At 39.1% G+C, this 19,584-nt stretch overlaps 1 protein-coding gene across 4 annotated transcripts in view; it reads left to right on the top strand.

Annotated features, from left to right (window-relative positions):
• Positions 1–19,584, top strand: part of tjp3 (tight junction protein 3) — a 35,294-nt gene that overhangs the window by 11,426 nt on the left and 4,284 nt on the right. For 3 of the 4 annotated variants that reach the window (XM_042482384.2, XM_088077899.1, XM_088077900.1), the window contains exons 2-27: positions 566–622; positions 1,183–1,307; positions 2,651–2,753; positions 2,868–3,159; positions 3,248–3,351; positions 4,086–4,275; positions 4,618–4,693; positions 5,197–5,321; positions 6,604–6,694; positions 7,448–7,630; positions 7,742–7,845; positions 9,368–9,452; positions 10,094–10,161; positions 10,632–10,725; positions 12,577–12,665; positions 12,759–12,831; positions 13,399–13,466; positions 13,736–13,799; positions 16,346–16,502; positions 17,364–17,472; positions 17,560–17,779; positions 18,412–18,617; positions 18,704–18,799; positions 18,922–18,995; positions 19,111–19,321; positions 19,466–19,566. In XM_042482384.2, the coding sequence (XP_042338318.2) occupies positions 575–622; positions 1,183–1,307; positions 2,651–2,753; positions 2,868–3,159; positions 3,248–3,351; positions 4,086–4,275; positions 4,618–4,693; positions 5,197–5,321; positions 6,604–6,694; positions 7,448–7,630; positions 7,742–7,845; positions 9,368–9,452; positions 10,094–10,161; positions 10,632–10,725; positions 12,577–12,665; positions 12,759–12,831; positions 13,399–13,466; positions 13,736–13,799; positions 16,346–16,502; positions 17,364–17,472; positions 17,560–17,779; positions 18,412–18,617; positions 18,704–18,799; positions 18,922–18,995; positions 19,111–19,321; positions 19,466–19,566 (3,156 nt within the window). In that variant the 5' untranslated portion in view covers positions 566–574. Of the gene's footprint in view, positions 1–345; positions 437–565; positions 623–1,182; positions 1,308–2,650; positions 2,754–2,867; positions 3,160–3,247; positions 3,352–4,085; positions 4,276–4,617; positions 4,694–5,196; positions 5,322–6,603; positions 6,695–7,447; positions 7,631–7,741; positions 7,846–9,367; positions 9,453–10,093; positions 10,162–10,631; positions 10,726–12,576; positions 12,666–12,758; positions 12,832–13,398; positions 13,467–13,735; positions 13,800–16,345; positions 16,503–17,363; positions 17,473–17,559; positions 17,780–18,411; positions 18,618–18,703; positions 18,800–18,921; positions 18,996–19,110; positions 19,322–19,465; positions 19,567–19,584 lie in introns of those variants that run through there. The other variant, XM_042482390.2, reaches the window with a different exon arrangement.

The following is a 19,584-nucleotide window of genomic DNA, read 5'->3' on the forward strand; positions in this document are numbered from 1 at the left end:
TTCATAGTGGAGGCATTCGAGAAAAAAAAAGATTTCTTCCCAAATGGATGATTTTGTGTTTCAGGTATTCCTTTAAACACTTTTCTTTATTATGTATGATAGTAACAAGGTTTTGAAAATGTCATTTTACAAAATGTCATTTTGTATATGATTTATGTAAAAAAAATAAATCTGATTAATCGATAAATAAAAATAACTGTTCCTTGCTGCCCTACTTTCCTCTATACAGTGTTTTTTCTGTGTGTATGCTCACTGAACAAGCCCCGGGTGTTATATGCTGTCAGCACTAAAGGGACTTATGACACACACAGGCACACACAGCCTGTAGCCCCTCCTCAATACCGGTCCGGCAGGATTGAGACAGGTGAGAGCATGTCGAGATCAGGTTGAGTCGTACACTCTTTACCTGCTTGGCTGAGGCTCTACTGTCCTCCCTGTAAGGACCTGAAACATATTATTATTGTTAATTAACTGGGATTAATGTTGTCGAGACAGATGAGTTAAATATTCCTTTGCTAAAGCATGAGTTTCTTATCATAATTTCTGTGTTGTTTTTTCCTCACAGAAACCAGGCATGGAGGAGCTAACAATATGGGAGCAACATACAATAACACTGAGCAAAGTAAGTGCTTGTTTGTTCAATATTTAATATATAAAGTGCTTAGAATTATATTTATTTCAAATGTGGAAGTGTTACGAGATATGATGACGATGTTGATGTAATTTCTTACTCTACATCAATAAATTTTACATTAAATTCACAAGCAACTAAAATAAACTTAAAGTGCAGGCCACTTATCTTCGGTGCATCAGTGTTGTTTGTCCTGTGCTGCACAAATACAGAAGTGAAAGTCGGTGCTCGATGTATGGCACAGAGGCACCTTCAGTATCGTGTCTGTGGGTGTTGTGAGAGAGCTTTAGTGCGGGGGTTGAGCTGGACTGTGCTTCAGACCTCTCAGTTTCACAGCACAGACTCCAGCAGGAATTCAGAGGGACACACCCTGCTGCACCCCGCAGCACCGGCTGCGACTTCACTGTCCTCAGACTGAGCGCCGCTGGAATGTGCTCTTCCTCCCTCTGTCTCTCTGCACATGCTCACACTCTCCTGCATACTGTCTGTTTGTTTAGCATGTGCAAGCTGTCATTTTCTAAAATCCTTTTTCTATTCTTTCATCATGGCAGGACCCCAAAGTGGGGTTTGGTTTTGCCATTTCTGGAGGCAAGGACAAGCCTCACCCAGACAACGGGGATACAGCTGTGGTGGTGTCAGATGTGCTGCCAAATGGACCGGCCTTAGGACGCCTTTTGTAAGTTGACTACCATCCCCCTCACGTAACTGCAGAAACTTTTAAAACCGTTTATATAAAAAACGTGATATTCTGTCTGCATACACATGGTAACTTACCTGAAAAGGATGGAGATTTGAATAATAATACAAAAGTTTATTTATATAGCACTTATCAGTGCTTTACAGCGAACACATAAAACACAATAAAGTACACAATAGTGTGTAAATTGAAAGGTAAACTTAGGGGATAAAAGATGAATGAACTTACAGAACAATGGTTGATTAAAAACCATAAATAAAACGCCGGAGTGAATGGGTGAATTAAACTTAAAATGGAGCAAAGTCAAGAATAAGTTACAGTCAAACTCATTAGGTAAGAATAAAAAAAACCCTAAAAATTTAAGGAAAAACTATAAGAAAGCCTTTTGATAAAGATAAGTCTTCAAAGGTTATTTACAACAAAATACTGACGTAACAAGCTGGAGTCCTCATGCAAATCATTCAATAGCAGCGGAGCTCTAACAGCAAACATCCGGCCGCCTTTAGTCATCAAATGTGCAGTGGAACGTGTAGCAGGTTCCTATCTGAGGAGCTCAGGCTGTGCACTAGTCGCTATGGGAACAGCAGGTCATATGTATGTCGTGGGGCCTTGCCATGCAGGGCTTGAAGGGTAAGTAAAGTATCTTTCAACCTGAACCCTTTTGTCCCATGTTTCTGTGCCTCAGTGACTACTGGGAATGACATTTTTTAAATTTGGTCCAATATTGAGCGAGAGGGCTGCAGCCAGCAGCGGTGAAACAGGCTGCAGCGTAACCACGCACGGCTTGTAGCTGTCATCAATTTATGTCCACTAAACATTCTTGTCTTTGCCACCAACAGGCTTAGATTAATATTTTAAAGGCTGACATCCCCTCAAAGATAGATCTTTTTTGTTTAGCCCTTTAACACCCGGGGCAACATCAGTTTTATTGTGCTGCATTCAGATGCTTTTTTACTAGCATTTAAACCTCTGGAACAGATGGCAGCAGACTCTGCTTTGCTCCATGGCTGTAGTGGAGATGAGAGACAGTTGACAAATGTGGGATCCAATGAAGTGTCGATTAAAACGTGATCTGCCGCGCCCACACAGTCTGGAGAAATGCTATTATCCCCAAAATTAGCTGTTTTGAACTCGGTTTTCTAAGAGTTGGAAACATTTATTTTCACTCAGGTTTTTGTAGATATTTAATGAGACACTCAGCTTTGATTAAATGTTTGCATTATAACTATTTCAAGCCAAGTTTCCAGAGGCTTTAAAATCAATCCTAAAGCAAATTGACTCTCCAACAGAACCAGACTCACATGTGTGTTTGTGCTCCGCAGCAACAAAGACCAGATTGTCATGGTCAATGGAGTTTCTATGGAAAACGTTCACTCTAACTTCACCATCCAGACCCTCAAATCATGTGGCAAGACTGCAAACATAGTAAGTATGGAGGGAAGCACCAACTTTAACATCTGAATGACTTTTAATCGATGATGTATCACTGCTCACCTTTGATCTAAATCTCCGGCCCTCTCTGTTGTTTTGTCTTTTCAGACAGTGAAACGTCCTCGAAAAATCCAGATCCCTGCAACCACCAGACCGACTCGTGCTGCCTCCCATTCCAACCTGCTGGATGCAGACCCTCCCAGACGAACACGACGCTACTCTGACGGCAGCGACAACCGAGACAGCCGCTACCGTTATCGCGCCCGCAGCACCTCGCCTGACCGCAACGGACATGGGAACACACTACCGCTGATGTCGTCGGGGTACAAGAGGCTGCCACGTCAGGATGTAGCAGAGAAACCCATCAAAACTACACTTGTGAAAAAGAGAATCACAGATGGTGAGATGAGGAACTAGAGAATCTGTTTGCTCTGACAAACTCATGAAGAGATTATTGATATCTTATTGAATTCTTCGTCTCTCTGCAGAGTACGGATTGAAGCTCGGCAGTCAGATCTTCATCAAGCACATGACGGACACAGGTCTGGCTGCAAAGGAGGGAACGCTGCAGGAGGGAGACCTTATTCTCAAGGTATAAAAAAAGGAATTAAGATCTGCATGATTAATCTTAACACTTAAGTTAGGAAACTCAACGCAAACAGTTTTGTAAGTCATGTTTTCTTTTTTTTAACCGTTTGAAACCAGGCACCTGGCCTGATTTTTTTCAAAAACATGAAAAGAAGGCAACGAGCAACGTGAGAGGAAATAACCCAAAAATGAGCAAAGATATTGCAAAAAGTACAAGTAGATTACCTACAAATTAGCAATAAAATGAAATAAAACAAACAAACAAAAACAAAAAGGTTAAAAAAGAAAAAGAAAAGAAAATTTAAAAAAAAAAAAAGAAAAACATGGAAATGACGTTAAAGAAAAAAAGCTTACAAGTATAATCATTTTGGGGGGAAAAAAACGTATAAATAAATAGTTCTCTGGACATTTTTCCCTAGCTCTTTTAAAACAATTTTCCAAATCTACTAATTTCTTGCAATGTGTAGGACTTTTCTTGACAACTTGCTCATTGCGTTTTTTTCCCCATGTTTTCGAAAAAAGTCAAACCAATTTGCTCAAGGTTCAAAGGGTTAAATACTTCTGCAGCACAAGAAAAGTGTTGTTTATGAGTTCATGTTTCAGGACACTTCCTGTAAAATAATAACAAAGGAATCAGGTCTAAAATTATTTCAATGACGCTGCCAGACTGTAGAACTGACCTGCTTTTTTTTAGGAGTTTTTGTTCTTCGTTTTAAATGGTTTGTCTCTCTCGACCAGATCAATGGCATGACGACGGAGAATCTGTCCCTGCTGGAAACGAAGCACCTGGTGGAGAAGAGCAGAGGCAAACTGACCATGACGGTCCTCAGGGATGACCGCAAGTTCCTGGTCACCATCCCAGAGGTGGAGGACAGCGCCCCCAACAGTGAGGACGACCGCCGCCGGGACAGCAGCTCTGAACTGGAGGGTGAGGGATTGAAATGGAGAAGGGAGGGAGGGAGGGAGGGATTGAGTATTCAGTGGGCTGAGGTGAGAGTATATAATAAGAGTGAGAGTAGTACTAAAAACTAGTACCAAAGAGAATGGCGATTATTATTTGTGATGGTAAAAACATGTTAGTAGGGCTGTAAAATGTGATTAAAAACACTGTTAATGCATATTACACGTCTCTCTTCTTAAACAACACATTTGGATCTTTTTTTTTGCCTTTTATCCCAATCCAAGTCTATTTGATACTGTTTTTGGCAGTTATTTAAATGAAAGAAAATAAATGGACTGACTAAGTGAATTTGTTTTTGTTTCCCATCAGACATTTCAGACCTTGACGAGGAGATCCCCACTCACAGAACGTCCCGTCACCCGAACAGAGAGAGACGGACACGCAGGTACACACACAACACCCACTGACCTACTAAAGGAAAACGTAAATTAGAAGTCATAGTTTTGATGTTATAGCAGTTCAGTATATTTTGGGAAAGGATTTTTCTTCCATCAGTCAAAACTCATCTCACCACTGACATATTAGTTTCTTTATGTAACCAGCAGGCAGTCTGATGTCTGTTTAATATGTGCCTAACCCATGTCATTTTTCAAACAGCCCAATTATTGTTTGATATGTTTGTGTTGCAAACCAACAGGTGGTGAACACAGTAACTGTAATATGATATATAATGATATATTTTATCATGAAATATATTTTTTAGCTGCAGTTTGTGGTGCTCGGCATTATATAGTAAAATGTACGTTGCATTGTGTCCTGTTTTTTAGACATGTATCAGCACAGTACATTACTCTTTTAGCTCATAATGTAAAACCAAAATGAATAAATCTGCTATTTTAAGAATAAAGGTTCAGAAAAATTCCTGTATCTTTTTTCTGTTTCGCCCAGACGAGAGAGAGAGAGAGAGCGAGAGAGAGAGAGAGCTGAACTTCCTCCAGCCAAGTCTCGGGATTCATCGCCGGTGCGCTCAACCTTGTCTCGACCTCCCCCAAAAAGTTACGCCCCTCGCAGAGGTCAGTCCTGCCGAGAATTAAAAAGCTGTTGATCACACACTCAGACAGACAGCGATGGTGATACAGAGGAGAGGCAGTGGGAGCGCTACTGGTGTCCCTGAAACCAGTACTCATAAAAGGGAATACTTCAACAAAAGGAGGAACTTATAACCAAAAAACTGTGGTTATAAGATCCAGGACCAGGCACTCAGGATGGTTTGAAAAGCATAAAAGGCCTTAAATTCATAGAGCTAGAAACATTACAAATACACCAATGTGCATCGGCGTGCGCCTTCCTCAGAGTGTATTGTGTCACTACATCCTGAAGAAGGCACAAGCCGATGCTGCCTGGACCGTCATCTTTTACACCACAGTTTTTTGGTTGTAAGTTCCTCCTTTTTTTTAAGTGATGGTGGCAACTTATGGTGGCAACAAAATATTATCTTTTCTGATAGTCTTTCAGACGAGACGTTCATATTTTTGGGATGAGATACTTCGGGGATTGAAATAGAGAACTGTTCCACTTAAGAACCAGCTCCAAACAGTATGCCTCAGAAAAGCTTCTCAATATCTTTATTGATGCTGGCATTTTTATGGACAGTTGAGCACCCAAAAACAATGACGTCAAAATCATTAGGTCTGCACTGGTGGAAACTTGCAATAAGAAGGAGTCATGGTGCAGAGCAGGACACAATCCAAGAGGTGGCTGCAAAAAAATACAAGTCTGTAAAATGATCATTTTTAAGGAAGGGTAGAAACACCAGCAATATGCTGAAACATCTGTCTGCGAAATCCAAGCAGCACATCTGTTATCAGGGTTAATTATCCATTCAGAACGTTACAATAACATTAGCGTCTTGCTGGCAGGCTTAGCATGTTTATTCTTTTACTGAAAACTGTGTCGCTCTTGCATGCCTGAATCACGTGCACGCCTCGTCTCTGATCTGCATTTACACTGTGTTCAGACTCAGATCATAAATCAGTTGCATTGAAGCTAAAAACCTGTATAGGCTTACTTTTTTTCCTCACAGAATATTGATCAGGAACAAATAAGGTAATCAATAAAGACCTGGCCCAATAAGCAGAATAGATAGAGGCATTGATATCCTTAAAGTCTTATCAATTCCCATCCGTAGTGATTTTAACTTGAGCTGTGACTTAATGCTGTGTTAGCAAATATTTAATATTTCTGTAGCTGCCCGGACTCACATTGAGATTAAAATCCAAAAGATGTCAATGAAAATAAACAGTAGGACCATAAAAACACAATAATGATTGTTACTATCTGTTATTGTTTCTTCAGCTCCGTCTGAGTCGGAGTCGGACCACAGTGCCTCTCCGCGTCCTGCCAGGAGAGAGAGTCCAGACGTGAGGGATCACTCCAACAAATACAAGTCAGTTCAGCTTCATTTCTGTTTAATAAATCAACGTCTGTGCACATCACCTGTATGTGATGAGAATAATCAAAGACATTTATGTGCATTTATGGTGACCAGATGAAAAATTACAGATTATAAACCATTTTACGTGCTTTTCATTCTTCGTTTTTTTTTTTGTTCATTGCATATGGAATAATTTTGTCAAGATTGTCTATTTTTGTTTAATCTTGAAATTTCCAACTCAGCTTCTACAATTAATTACAGTTGCTGCAAATCATATCACAGGCTGTCATCATGTTTTTTCTAAATCTGTTTTTCTTGTATTATATTCAAAAGATTTTTTTTTTTTTAATCTAAAAACATACAGGAAAATTAATCAATATTTGATATTTATGATTAGGACTGATGTTGGTTGAAAATTTTTTTAAAAAATTACTAATTACTAAATTTTTTAAATTATAACAAATAAGAAAATGATAGACTTGTATAATATTTTTTAAAGCTTGATTTTGAAAAGCGCATTTTGTGTGATACGAGTGTGTAATATTAAAGCACGCCTGAAGGGTATACAGTAATGTCCCAAACATCAAATGAAATAATATTTATCTAAGAATTAACAGTAATAATTCTCACACTTCTTCTGTTTACATGCTAATAAGACAGAGGTTAGGTTCTATTCTGAGAAAGCACGTTATTTTTTTAAATTAATTGTTTTAGATTGGATGGAAAAATAATTCACTGAAATATTTTGATTTTCTCTTTCTCCAGATCTCTGTCTGGTATGTCCACTCTCCCCAACCCTCACGCCTCTCCCGTAGTCCCCAACTGGACCGCCTCTCGAGCCTCCTCCTCTGCCTCGCGCCCTCGCAGGCCGGTGTCGGAGTCAGACTCTGACCGCAGCGCTTCCCCTCCGCGACGCAGAGAGAGCCCCCGCCCAGACAGCAAATACAAGTACAGACAACTCTTCATTCAACTCAAAGTTTGACTGAGAAAACCGTTTGTATTACAGAGCACCATGAACCTTTTTTAAATTTTCTGTTTCTCACAATTTTCTCCTCTCAGAGTTCTTCCTGACATGCCTCTCCCAGGACTGAGAGGCTCCCCCATCACTATTCGCCAGGAGCCACCGAGGAGGGTCAACTCTCCTGTCAGAGCTCCGCTGCCGGGTCAGTACACACAAAAACAAAAACAATCCACCTTTCATGTGATGGTTCACATCCCGGACTTTTTCTGTCACCTCTTTGACAATATTTGCTTTAATACTTGCTGCTGAAAAGGCGTCAACGGTCAAATAAAGCCAAAGCCAGAGTAAACATGAGAGGTGCTCTGTGCAACGTTTTTGAAACCATGTTGGTAATCAGCAACCTGTTTGAGGCAATATGTTTTTTTGGTATTTAATTACTAACCATGACATACGTGTAACAGGCAGCGTGGAGGCTGACAGAAGCTTGAAATTATCAATTTTACAATTTCTGTATGTTAAAGGAAAACTTCACCAGAATCACAAAATTTATGTTTGAGTGACTCTAAAATGTTTTTAAATTTTTTCAAAGATTTATTAATTATGAGGATAACATATATTAACTTTAAAATGGTATTAAAGGTACACTATGCAGGAGCCCTTGTTTTATTTTTTGCTTTTATAAAGCCCTGACCATACCTGCGCGTTTTTTTTGGCTGAAGGAGCTATTATTTTCAGTGTTGATATATCTTTCAATTATTTTCTCAATTAACTGATTAGTTGTTTGGTCTGTAAATTGTCAGAAATAGTGAAAAAATAACTGTAATAAGAGTAAAAAAACAAAGTATTCACATTTAAGAAGCTAGAATCAGAATTTTTTAATCATTTTTCATAAAAAAAAATACTCAAACCAATGAATGATTGTCAAATTAGTTGGGAATTATTTTTTTAGAATTGACAAGTAATCAAAGGATGAATCATTGCAACTCTCACAGAAACATAAGAAGTAAAATAAGGAAATACAGGCAGTGGGCAGAGTGTCTGCAGAAAAATACACACCTGTAGTGGGTCACAAGTGATGATTGAGAGAAATTACTTTTGTATGAGTCAATACCTTGTTTTTTAGGAAAATCCTGCATAGTATATCATTGATGTTCGCTGTGTATCAGATTTGTAAATTATTGCACCATCAAGTGGTAGAAGGAAGAAGGCAAAAACAGTACAATGATTGAATATATTACATTATCTATGATATGCCATACAGGAATGGAGGATTGCCAGTGAAGTTAAAAACCAGCCCCACATTCACTCTGGTTTAGCTTTGCACCTTGCTATCTTTTTTTATTTTTCGACACTGGGTCTCTCAGATGCCTTTTCCTTACATCTGTAACATCTGGTTGCTACCTTTTTTAAAGCCCTCAGCTGAGCACTTTGGGTGTACACGCCCATAAACGACTCACAGAAAATAGAAAAAAATACAGGAAGAGGGCAGAGTTTCTGCAGAAAAATACCCCACCACACACTTCTAACGGGTCATAAGTGAAAACTGAGAGCAGTTACTTCTGCATGAGTCAATACATTGTTTATCAGGTAAATCCAGCATAGTGTATATCTTTAATTAAAATACTTGTGATGCAACACAGTGAAAGCAATGCTACTTTTGTTGTTAATACTTTTGCTGTTTTAATCTGCTGCATTTTAAAACTGTCGTTCTCCTCATTTTCCAGACTCTGGGTCGGAGTCAGAAGAAAGTGTGGGGCGTCCCCAGAGGCAGAGCACCACCTACAGTCAGGACTCCCTCAGTAGATACAGGTACAGATGAACATCTGCCCAACCTCCAACCCCCGCCCCCCAAAACCCCTACCCGAAACCCAACGAGCTCTCACGGACTGGGACTCTGAGCAGACCGTGCACGCCTCTCTTGTTTTAACATTAGCTAATCATGTTTTTATTTACCTTTTCAAACTTAAATTAACCCTGTCTGTGTTGTGATTTTGGTTGATTTGCTGATTTTGTGCCTTAAGTCTCATTTTGTAGCCTTATGATTTTGTTTGAGTTTTTTTTGACTTTGTATCAAGTGTTTATGTTTTTGTTAATCAATGAAATAAAAGTGACTTACACTGAAAACGTCCCTCTTCCTGTATGTGGCTAAGGACCCGTATATTCCAATCAAACATGAGTAGATTAGCTCCCCAAATCTGCACGTTTTATTTAGCATGTCATAAAAATAGATAGTAAACCAGACGAGGAAATATTATTAATGCTACTGACTTTTGATCAGTCACAAAGCAGTTAACCATCACAGAGAGAGCTTCCCTCAGAGACACTAAGGTGAATATTTCATCCTCTCATCAATAATCATCATATTAGCCACGAGTCCCCCCTCTCCAAACGTAACTGAGATTTGTTGTCTTCCTCTTCCCTCACTCCCGCCTCCCTCTCTTCTCTTCCAGAGTCCTGCCTGATGTCGCTCTGCAGCCGGAGGTGGAGCCGACACGATGGATCGATCCGCCACAGGAAGGTGTGTGTACATACTGTTTCATTTGAAGTTTGTACTGGGTGGCGAGTTTGTATTTAAAGAGTTTTATGTACATTTTCACATTACATTAACCCTTTGAAACCTGGAGCAAAATCACTTTTCTTGTGCTGATTTCAGATGCCTTTCAAAAGTAGTTAAACATTTGCAACATAAGCTTTTGTTTTGTTTTGTTTTATTTTCAAAACATGAAAAAAAAGGCAATGAACAGCTTGGTAAGAGTAATATAAAACATAAACATAAGAATAATATTTTTAAGCACCTTTTCCAAGTCTTGTTTGCCTTGTTGTTGTAAGTATAATGACAGATAAAAATAATAAAATGATATACCATCTAGTTAAACAGACTAAAATGTATGAATAATTAGTCTATTAATTAATAGGTAAAGTTCAAGTGTGAAGATGATGTGTTGATTTATAAAATTGATTTCATAATGTATTTATTAATCTTCACAGCTCGTTCAGAGTCTGAATCCGAGGACAGTTACACATCCGTCCCTCGCAGGGAATCTACTGGCAGTACAAACTCCAAAACTCACAACAGATACAGGTAAGAGACACCTGCAAGGTCTTGTTATAGTTAATTTAATGTGACATGAGCATCACGTAAGCTTTAAAATTTTTACATTTATGCACAGGAACCAGATGCTAATTTGCAACACCTGTCAAAAGGAGGCTTTTTTACAGAATAGAAAAAAAGAAAGGAAATACATCCACAAAACTCAACATGTCAGGTGTCTTTTCTGTTGGCCAGACTTTTCCCATCAGATAAGTTCATAGTATTCAACAACTCAATAGTCGAATCTCAGCATCTAAAGAAGCACCTTTCTTCATACAGAAATTGCATAACTCATAACTTTTTCATAAACATGGCCTGTGGCACTAACCAGAAACCCAACTCTAAACTTATCAGGTGCCTCTGAGGGTCTGTATTTGATCTCAACCAGCTCTGTTGACAGTAAACCAGCAGGCTATTGATAGTAACCTGAGCAGGTGCACACCCAGACGCAGATCAAATAATACCCCTGCAGTTTGTTGATAGTCAACTAAAGTTCTTAGTAGCTTCCCTTTAAAGCCTATTCTGCTAATGTTCAGGTTCATAGTTGTATTTGGGGTTGCTAACAGAACATGTGTATCTGCTTTAATGGTCAAAAAACACATAATTTTCCTCATACTGTCTGTATGGAACATCTGTATTCACCCTCAGTCTGAGATGCCCCATTTTATCACCTCTCTCTTTGAGTTCCCCTCCCAATAAAGCCCAGTTTGCTCTGATTGGTCAGTGTTTCCACGTCTTCTGCATCTCAGTATCTCTGCGCTGTCATTACAGCCGAGGAATGACTTTTCTATAGTAAAGCAGCACTTTCTACCTTGAAATTCATAAATTAAAGCTTCTAAACTAAAGTCATCATCAGTCACGCTCCAGCAGGAAATCAGGGAAAAAGTAACAAAATCGGCATCAAGATTACATGTTTCCCTGATTTTAGCATGTAGCTATATGTCGCAGTGTACTGCAGCTGACTATACCAGTACCTTTCTGCAGTGAAAAAATCCACAATAAAACCCTCTCAACTAAAATCTCCCCAAAAGGACATGTTTTAGCACGAGTATGATCAGAGAGTGTTAAAAAATCAACATTGGCAGCCAGAATTAAAGGTTTTCTAATGTTAACATGTAGCTGCATGTAGCAGTGTGAGGGCAGTGAGGGAATGACAATGCAGTAAAGTGACACTTTTCTACCATGAGAAATCACCAAATAAAAAAGTGTCCAGGACAGAAAATAAGGAAAATCTTAAAACATACCCTTAAAATACATGGTCTTGTAAAGAGTCAACACTCGACTCCTCAAAGTGTTTCTCACTGAAAGTGACGTCTTTTATTGGAAATAGAGTTAAACTCTTGATCCTTGCTGGGAAATTGTTGTACAGGGAAAGGTCATATGAATTAGGGTTGTATAAATAACAGATAAAGAAGACAGATATTTTATTAAAAGTTAGAATTTTAAAAAACTGTAATAAACACTGAGTGCACCAGTAAAACTCTGCTCCAGTGTTTTGTGCAGAATGAACTCTGGCACAGTTGAAAATGAGAAATGTTAATGTACCTCGCATTTACACTGTGGAGATGTGTGAAATGATAGTGACAGGATGTCTGACTGGTTTATCTGCTCAAGACAAACATGACTGATGTCTCGTAAAACACACTGATGCACATGACATTACTTCCTGCAAAGATTGCATCACATAAGGTTTCATATCAACTACTCATGTACAGAAACTTTAGTTTCAATGAGATAATTGATTTAAAAATCAGTCTATACACTATTGTAATGTATCACAAGATCATTAAAAAGGTTAAATTACGCATCATTGTTCATTACATGTATTTGTCTTACAATTAGAGTCCTGCCTGACATCAAACCCGCTGCCATCGCTGTGAAGCAGGAGCGTCCTCGTCGCATCCCATCACCTGCCAGACCTCCTCCTGATGGTCAGTTAACTCTCCTGTGTCACACACTCTCCTCCTCTGTATTGTCATATTACGTTTTAGAGCAGCAGCTTTTTTTCTGTTCACCTGATTCAGATTCCTCGGAGTCCGACAAACTGTCACATCTCAGGAGGTCTGGGAGCTCTGAGAGGGAGGAGAGCCACCGCAGGTACGGCTACATCTGCTTCTGCTGCAACGGCACAAAACGTTTCCATTAGAAGAAACTTGCAGCCAATTTATTAACAATGCTAATTCAAAAACATATACAAAAATACAAAATAATTACTCTTCAAATGTGTTGTAGATATAAAAATGTGCTGCAGAAATCCATAACAATTACATCAGGAGCAAACATGCTGCAAAAACAGAAACAATGCAAAGTCAGAAACACACAAACTCAAAAACACACACACAAGAGAAAAATGCTGCATATGCAGGCAACACAACACAAGTTCTCCGTGCCTCTGGGGGAAGCGCTAAGTGGAACAACTTGATTTTGGACCCGAGAGAGCGTATATGCTAGCTTGATAAATTTACATACATAGTTTCTGTTTTGTTTTGTTTGTTTTGGACGCGTATGTGTGTGTTTTTAAAGCGGCAGCACCTTTCTCCTAATGGAAATGTTTTGGGCCGCTGTGGTGCGTTTTACCTTGCTGACCACTGTACTTTTGTGCTGTTTTACATGAAAATGTGTATTTACACAAATATCACAGATTATGTTTTCTCCACCTCACAGAGCTCCCCGCACTGCTAATGGAACCGGCAGGTCAGGGATTTCAGTGAAGAGCAACCCACCAGCCCACAGTAAGCCTCAAGACTAAAACTACTGCGATTTACAGAAAAACACATTTACAGATTGATTTTTGTGTAAATTGCCAAGTAAAAAACTCAACTCAAACTTATGCTGGTTTCAGATTTGCACATTAGAAGAGCTGCTCCCTCTTTTTACTTTAAGCTGTCATGACTTCTGCATTTGACATTTTTTTGACTAAATAGTCGGATTACCTGACGACAAAGGAAATATGTATCAGTTGCACTGTCAGGGAGTCTCAACATTTCCATGTCTCTTCCAGCAAAGCCTGTAGAGGAGCCGATCTACTCCCTACCTCCAGACTCCTACCCATCACCTAATCCAGGGTGAGTAACCATCATTTGTTTATTCATGTTTCTCTTCATCTTAGATATAGAGCTAGTCAGTTCATCTTAAAAGATATTAACACTTTTTTTAATTGATAACATGCACTTCTAGTTTATAATATTTACTCAACCACTTTTCATAGTTTCTGAACTACCTTTAACAAATCAGAAAAACAGCAGAGTTACAAACTTACAAACACAATACAGAGAAAAAAAACACAAATCACCAAACAAAATAATAATATTCAAATTGCTAGGATCTCTTGAAGTCAGTTCCAGTGTTTTTAATTGTTTATAACCAAATCCAGTCCTGAGGAGTCCACCATGTCCAAGGTGAATTGCCATATCTCAATAAATCCCTTAACATCATCATGAAGGGGTGTAGATCAACTTTTCTATATCTCCTTATACCAGTCGTCCAGAGGTGTTGCTCCATATTCTGTCCTATCAAGGCAACCACTTCATCTTTCACTTCTCCCCAAAATTTCTGCATCCCTGCACGTTTCCAAAACATGTGTACATGTATGTTGATTTCTGAAATGCATTTAATACATTTATAAGAGCCTATACCAAGCTTGCCGCTCAGTAATGGTGTACAATGAAGCCTGTGTGAAATTCTAAACTGCATCTCTTTATAGGTATTACAACTCAGAATAGTATTTTCTTTAACTAATGCCCCAAAATTTTCCTCTATAACATGTTTTATATCAATGTGCTACTGCTTTCGAGTGTGATCTGTGGAATAATTTCGATCCAAGCCAATGTTTTTGAAAATATAAGAAATATATGTTTTGGTTTGGGTTATTTAAGAATGTCTTCCAAGAAAGACACATTTGGAGCGTGTATGTTTTTTGGTATATAAATGTCATATTTTTAGCTAGCGGGAAAAAATGAGACTGTTGTAAAGAATATTTACACTTCAAATCTTCAAATGACTCCATTGTTCCTCCTTCATAGAGTTTGACAAGCCGGTCCAGACCGTTTTCCTGCCAGACCCTAAACACTACATCTTGGCATGATGGGGGATTTCCCTTTTATACCCAATAATGATACTTTAATCTGTTACGAGTTAATCTGTTTACCTGTTGAATGGTCCAGGTATTTTTTTGAGCATTCAACAACTTTCCCAGTCTTTTGTTGCTCCTGTCCAAACTTTTTTAGAACATGTTGCATACATCAATTTGAGAATGAGTGTATACTTACAAAAGACAATAAAGTTTGTCAGTGTGAACATTAAATGTCTTGTCTTTGTAATGCATTCAATGGAATATAGGTCAAAACTTTCTTTTGACTTTTTAGTCTCGACTTTTTAGAAATTGGGGTTGTAAGAAGTTCACCTTAAGACCTGGTATGTGCCTAAATTGCTGGAAAAAAATCAAGCAGAAAAGGGATGGTAGTATCTAACTTAAAGTAAAGCAAGGCATCATCTGCAAAATTACAGTCTTCACCACTGAAGCTCTTAATCTTTAAGGTAGCTACAATGAGCTCTGCTAGAGGCTCAGTGGCCAAAGTGAACAGAAGGGGGATCAATGGACATCCCTGGCATGTTTTACACTCTAATGGTAAAGTATCTGAGCAGTAGGAATTAATAACAATCGCTGCTTCAGAGAGCAAATCCAACAATTCCACCTAATCAATAAATTCTGCCCCATTTTAATTTTTTCAATGGCAATAAAAAAGAAAGGGCCATTCAACCTTATTAAAGGTTTTAGTGAGTCAAGAAACTCTCTAGGATGTTATTAAGGAAGTCCTTTTTTATTACTAGTCTGTTCAATCAGGTTTTACTAAAACTGATATCACTAGTTATATTAGTTAAGTCAAGACCTTAGCCAAAGTCTTTGCATCTACATTACTGAGCGGTACAGACCTGGTTCTTCACGGTCCTTTTTTTTGTTTGTTTGTTTGTTTTGTTTTTCAAAAAATCCAACAGATTTTGGTGAATGACATTGTTTCCTAGTCATAGCTTGAATTCAGCTTTCTCTTGGTAGACTTTCTCTTGGTATTGTTGGAAGACTGACGAGGCTTAATTGCCTCATTAACTCATCATCAAACACACTTAATCTCCACAGAAACAAAATAAAACTCACCCAAACTGTCTTGGCTACTCTTTTTTGTAATCTAGTTAGTAAATCCACTGTTCCAACAATCACCAGTTCCAGCTTCATTGAAATTAATCCTGATTTCAAAAAGTCAGATGTTAAAATCATGCCGTTATTTCCCATGGTCTCTGTCTGCCGATACTCGCCGCCGACTGTTGACAGTCCTGTAACTTACTCCTGCACAACTAGGCGTCCAGGTGTCTCTCAGCTCAGCTGCCTATTTCACAAGTAGAGACAGCAGACTGGTGGTGCGTGCTGTGCACTAGATACCATGCATTAAATAGAAACAGGAGTGATTGTTGTTTATGATGGTATTGAAAAGTACATCTTCGGTATTTCTAGATACCCTGGCGTACCCTAATACTGTGATACCACCCAAACCTAGTCGGGAATGAGCGTAATCTTAAAAGCCATGAACTTATTTCTAATTCTTCTTCTCGCTCTCAGGTACAGCTCGGACGTTTACAAAGTGTCGTTTGTGAAGGAGAACAGTGTGGGTCTGAGGCTTGTGGGGGGAAACGATGTCGGTATATTTGTGGGTGGAGTTCAACCAAACAGCCCCGCGTATGAAGAGGGGATGAAAGAGGGAGACCAGATCATGCAGGTGAGGAAATGATGCTCTACACGGTGCAATAGTTCATTAATAACTTTTTTTTTTTTTTTTTTTTAAAGCTGAGCAGTAATGAAGAGGTTAGTGTTTATTTCAACATCTAGAACCGGAAACTCCAAAGCTCAGTTTATGTCTATGTCTTTATGTCTATGTCAGCTGATAATCATCACTAAGGTCACCATGAGTCAGCACAGAAATCTTTATGTGTGCTGTGGTTTCATACCAAATCTTAACACCATTTGAGCTTCAGAGTTAAAGTCAAAGTTATAAATTTACAATTAGAATTTACTTGAATTTAAGATGAAATCTGAATACAATGAGTTCTCTCAGACTATAATCTGCAAAAGTCAGCTGTGAGAGGTCTTAATAGGTTTTTTGGAATTTAAAAATAATATTTTTGTCTTAAAGGGACTAATGGGAAGAACAATTTTTGAAACCACCAAGTAGGCTACAATTTAACCACTCTGGACATCTGTGCACCGGAAATTATCTTCACTGAAAGTTTGTTTTTTTTGTTTTTGTCAATTGTCTTGGTTCCTGTTTTCAATGTTCCAGCAATCACCAACTCTGATTTGGTTGAAATAAATCCTTATTTCACTCAGTTAGATGTGAAAATAAGCCAGCTCTATGAATATTAAAATGACTTTTAATGTAAATGGAGTCCGGTGAGTGTGGTGATAAGGATTTCTGGGCTGTTTTTGTTAAACAAAAAGGTCTGTCTCCGTAGGGAAATTTCCTTTTACACAAAGGGCCAAACAGCTACAAATATCTTATGAACATTAAAGTAAACTATGAAGTTCCCTCTAAAATCAAATTTCTTAGGGCTTAAACTTGTCTTTTTTTGTGTGTGTTCAGGTAAATAAAGTGGATTTTGGTCAATTCACACGAGAAGAGGCTGCAAATTTCCTCCTGAACATCAAGAAAGGAGAGCAGATTGAAATCTGCACTCAGCACAAAATGGACAGTAAGTGTATAACTAAACCTGAGCAGATGATAATTATTAGCTCCTGTGAATCAGTGACTGAATTTATCTTTTGTTTCCTCCCCTCAGTTTATAAGAAGATCATCAAGTCCAACCTGGCAGACAACTTCTACATTCGTACCCACTTTGACCACGAGGCAGAAGGCCCCATCGGTCTGAGCTTCACCAGAGGAGAGGTGTTCAGGGTGGTGGACACGATGCACCGCGGGAAGCTGGGAAACTGGCTGGCCAGCCGCATGGGGAACGACCTGCGCGAGATGGATAAAGGCACCATCCCAAACCAGGCCAGGTGAGGATGAGACTCAGATTATTACTTTAACCAGGAACCATGATTCAGTTCCTAACCCTTTGAAACCTAAGTAAATTGTTTTTTTTCTTACCCTAAAACATGGGAAAGATGCAATGAGGAACTTAATATGAAGTCAAGGAAATTACCTGAAAAAAGTGCTTAGATAATGATAATTCTGTAAAATAAATATAATAATTATGAGAATTACGGATGTAGTTTTAGTACATTTATCCCTAGCTTTGAAAAAATCTAACAATTTCCTGCAATTTGCAGAACATTTGGTGTCAGAACGTAGCACAAAAAAAGTGATGTCAGTCCAGGTTTCAAAGGGTTAAAATCCCCACGAAATGAAAAATACACTTTCACAGTTTTAATCATTTGTCCCTGGGTTAACTGATCTTCCTCTCTTGTTTAATGCCAAAAATATGAAAATAAAATTTAAAAAAATAAGTATCAGAGTATTTTTATATCAAAATCCCCTCATTTTTACCTTCTGAAACAAAACGGCTTTAAATGTTTTATGACTCATGCTGCACTCAGGAGCTTTTACAACTGTTCAGAAGCTAAAGATGCACCTTTTCTCATCAGCTTCTGTTTGATGGGGACTTCAAATCTGTCTTTACCTCCTGCAGGGCTGAGACTCTGGCCAGCATAGAGCAGGCACAGCGGTCGAGCGGAGAGAGGCAGCCGTCGGCACCGAGAGCTGAGTTCTGGAAGCTACGGGGGCTCAGAGGGAACAAAAAGAATGAGAAAAACGTCCGGCGGTCTCGTGACGACCTGCTGCATCTCACCATTCAGGGCAAATTCCCGGCCTATGAGAAAGTCCTGCTCAGAGAAGGTTGGCGTGTTTTTCACACAGATGATGTCACGTAGATTTACGTTCTTACTCGAGTTTCAATATTTCCGACCTGTTTTCATCTCCAGCTAATTTCAAGCGACCCATTGTCATTATGGGTCCTCTTAATGATATTGCCATGGAGAAGTTGGCCAGAGAGATGCCTGATGAATACGAAGTGGCAGGTTTGTTTCTCCTTTTTCGCTCTTTCTCATCTGAGGCTCATGTTCAACATGTACAGTTATTTTCTGCCTCTCAGTAATTCTCCTGATCTGATGTTCACATTATAAACACTGTTTTTCTGCAGACATGGTTCCTCGCAGTGGAGACAGCAGCTCCACAGTTATTAAACTGGACACTGTGAGGAGAATAGCAGAGAAGGTGAGCCAATTTTTAATTAACCAGAAGTTGGAAAAATGTCACTTTAAACAGCAACAATTTTGTTTTGTTTGCCTACTTGCCCTCACACCTGTTTTTTGCTCTTTCGTATCTGAAGGACAAGCACCCTCTCCTGGACATCACTCCCACTGCAGTGGAAAGGCTGAACTACATCCAGTACCACCCCATGGTGCTGTTCCTGGACCCTCACAGCCGCAAAGACGTCAAGGCCATGAGGCAGAGGTACAGCCCCAACTCCAACAAGAGCTCCAGACGCCTTTACTCACAGGCGCTCAAGCTGAGGAAACACTGCAGCCACCTTTTCTCAGGTACGGACACTAAACATGTCCCTGGCATATATCATCAGTGAAAATACAATAAGACTATGTACAGGTAGCTTTTTTTTCTTATTTGTCTATTTATCTGGTAATAATTCACAACTTTACAACATGTTTTTCTCCTGACTCGTGCAGCACGTGTTGACCTGCAGCCCGGCTCTAACATTTGGTACGACAGTCTGAAAGATAAGATCCGCCACCAACAGTCAAAACCTGTCTGGGTGTCTGAAGTGACGGTACGACACACAAACCTG

The sequence above is a fragment of the Plectropomus leopardus genome, chromosome 5 (genome assembly GCF_026936395.1).
Source record: "Plectropomus leopardus strain MGB_pleo_1.0 chromosome 5, ASM2693639v1, whole genome shotgun sequence".
In the NCBI taxonomy this organism is placed as follows: Eukaryota; Metazoa; Chordata; class Actinopteri; order Perciformes; family Serranidae; genus Plectropomus; species Plectropomus leopardus.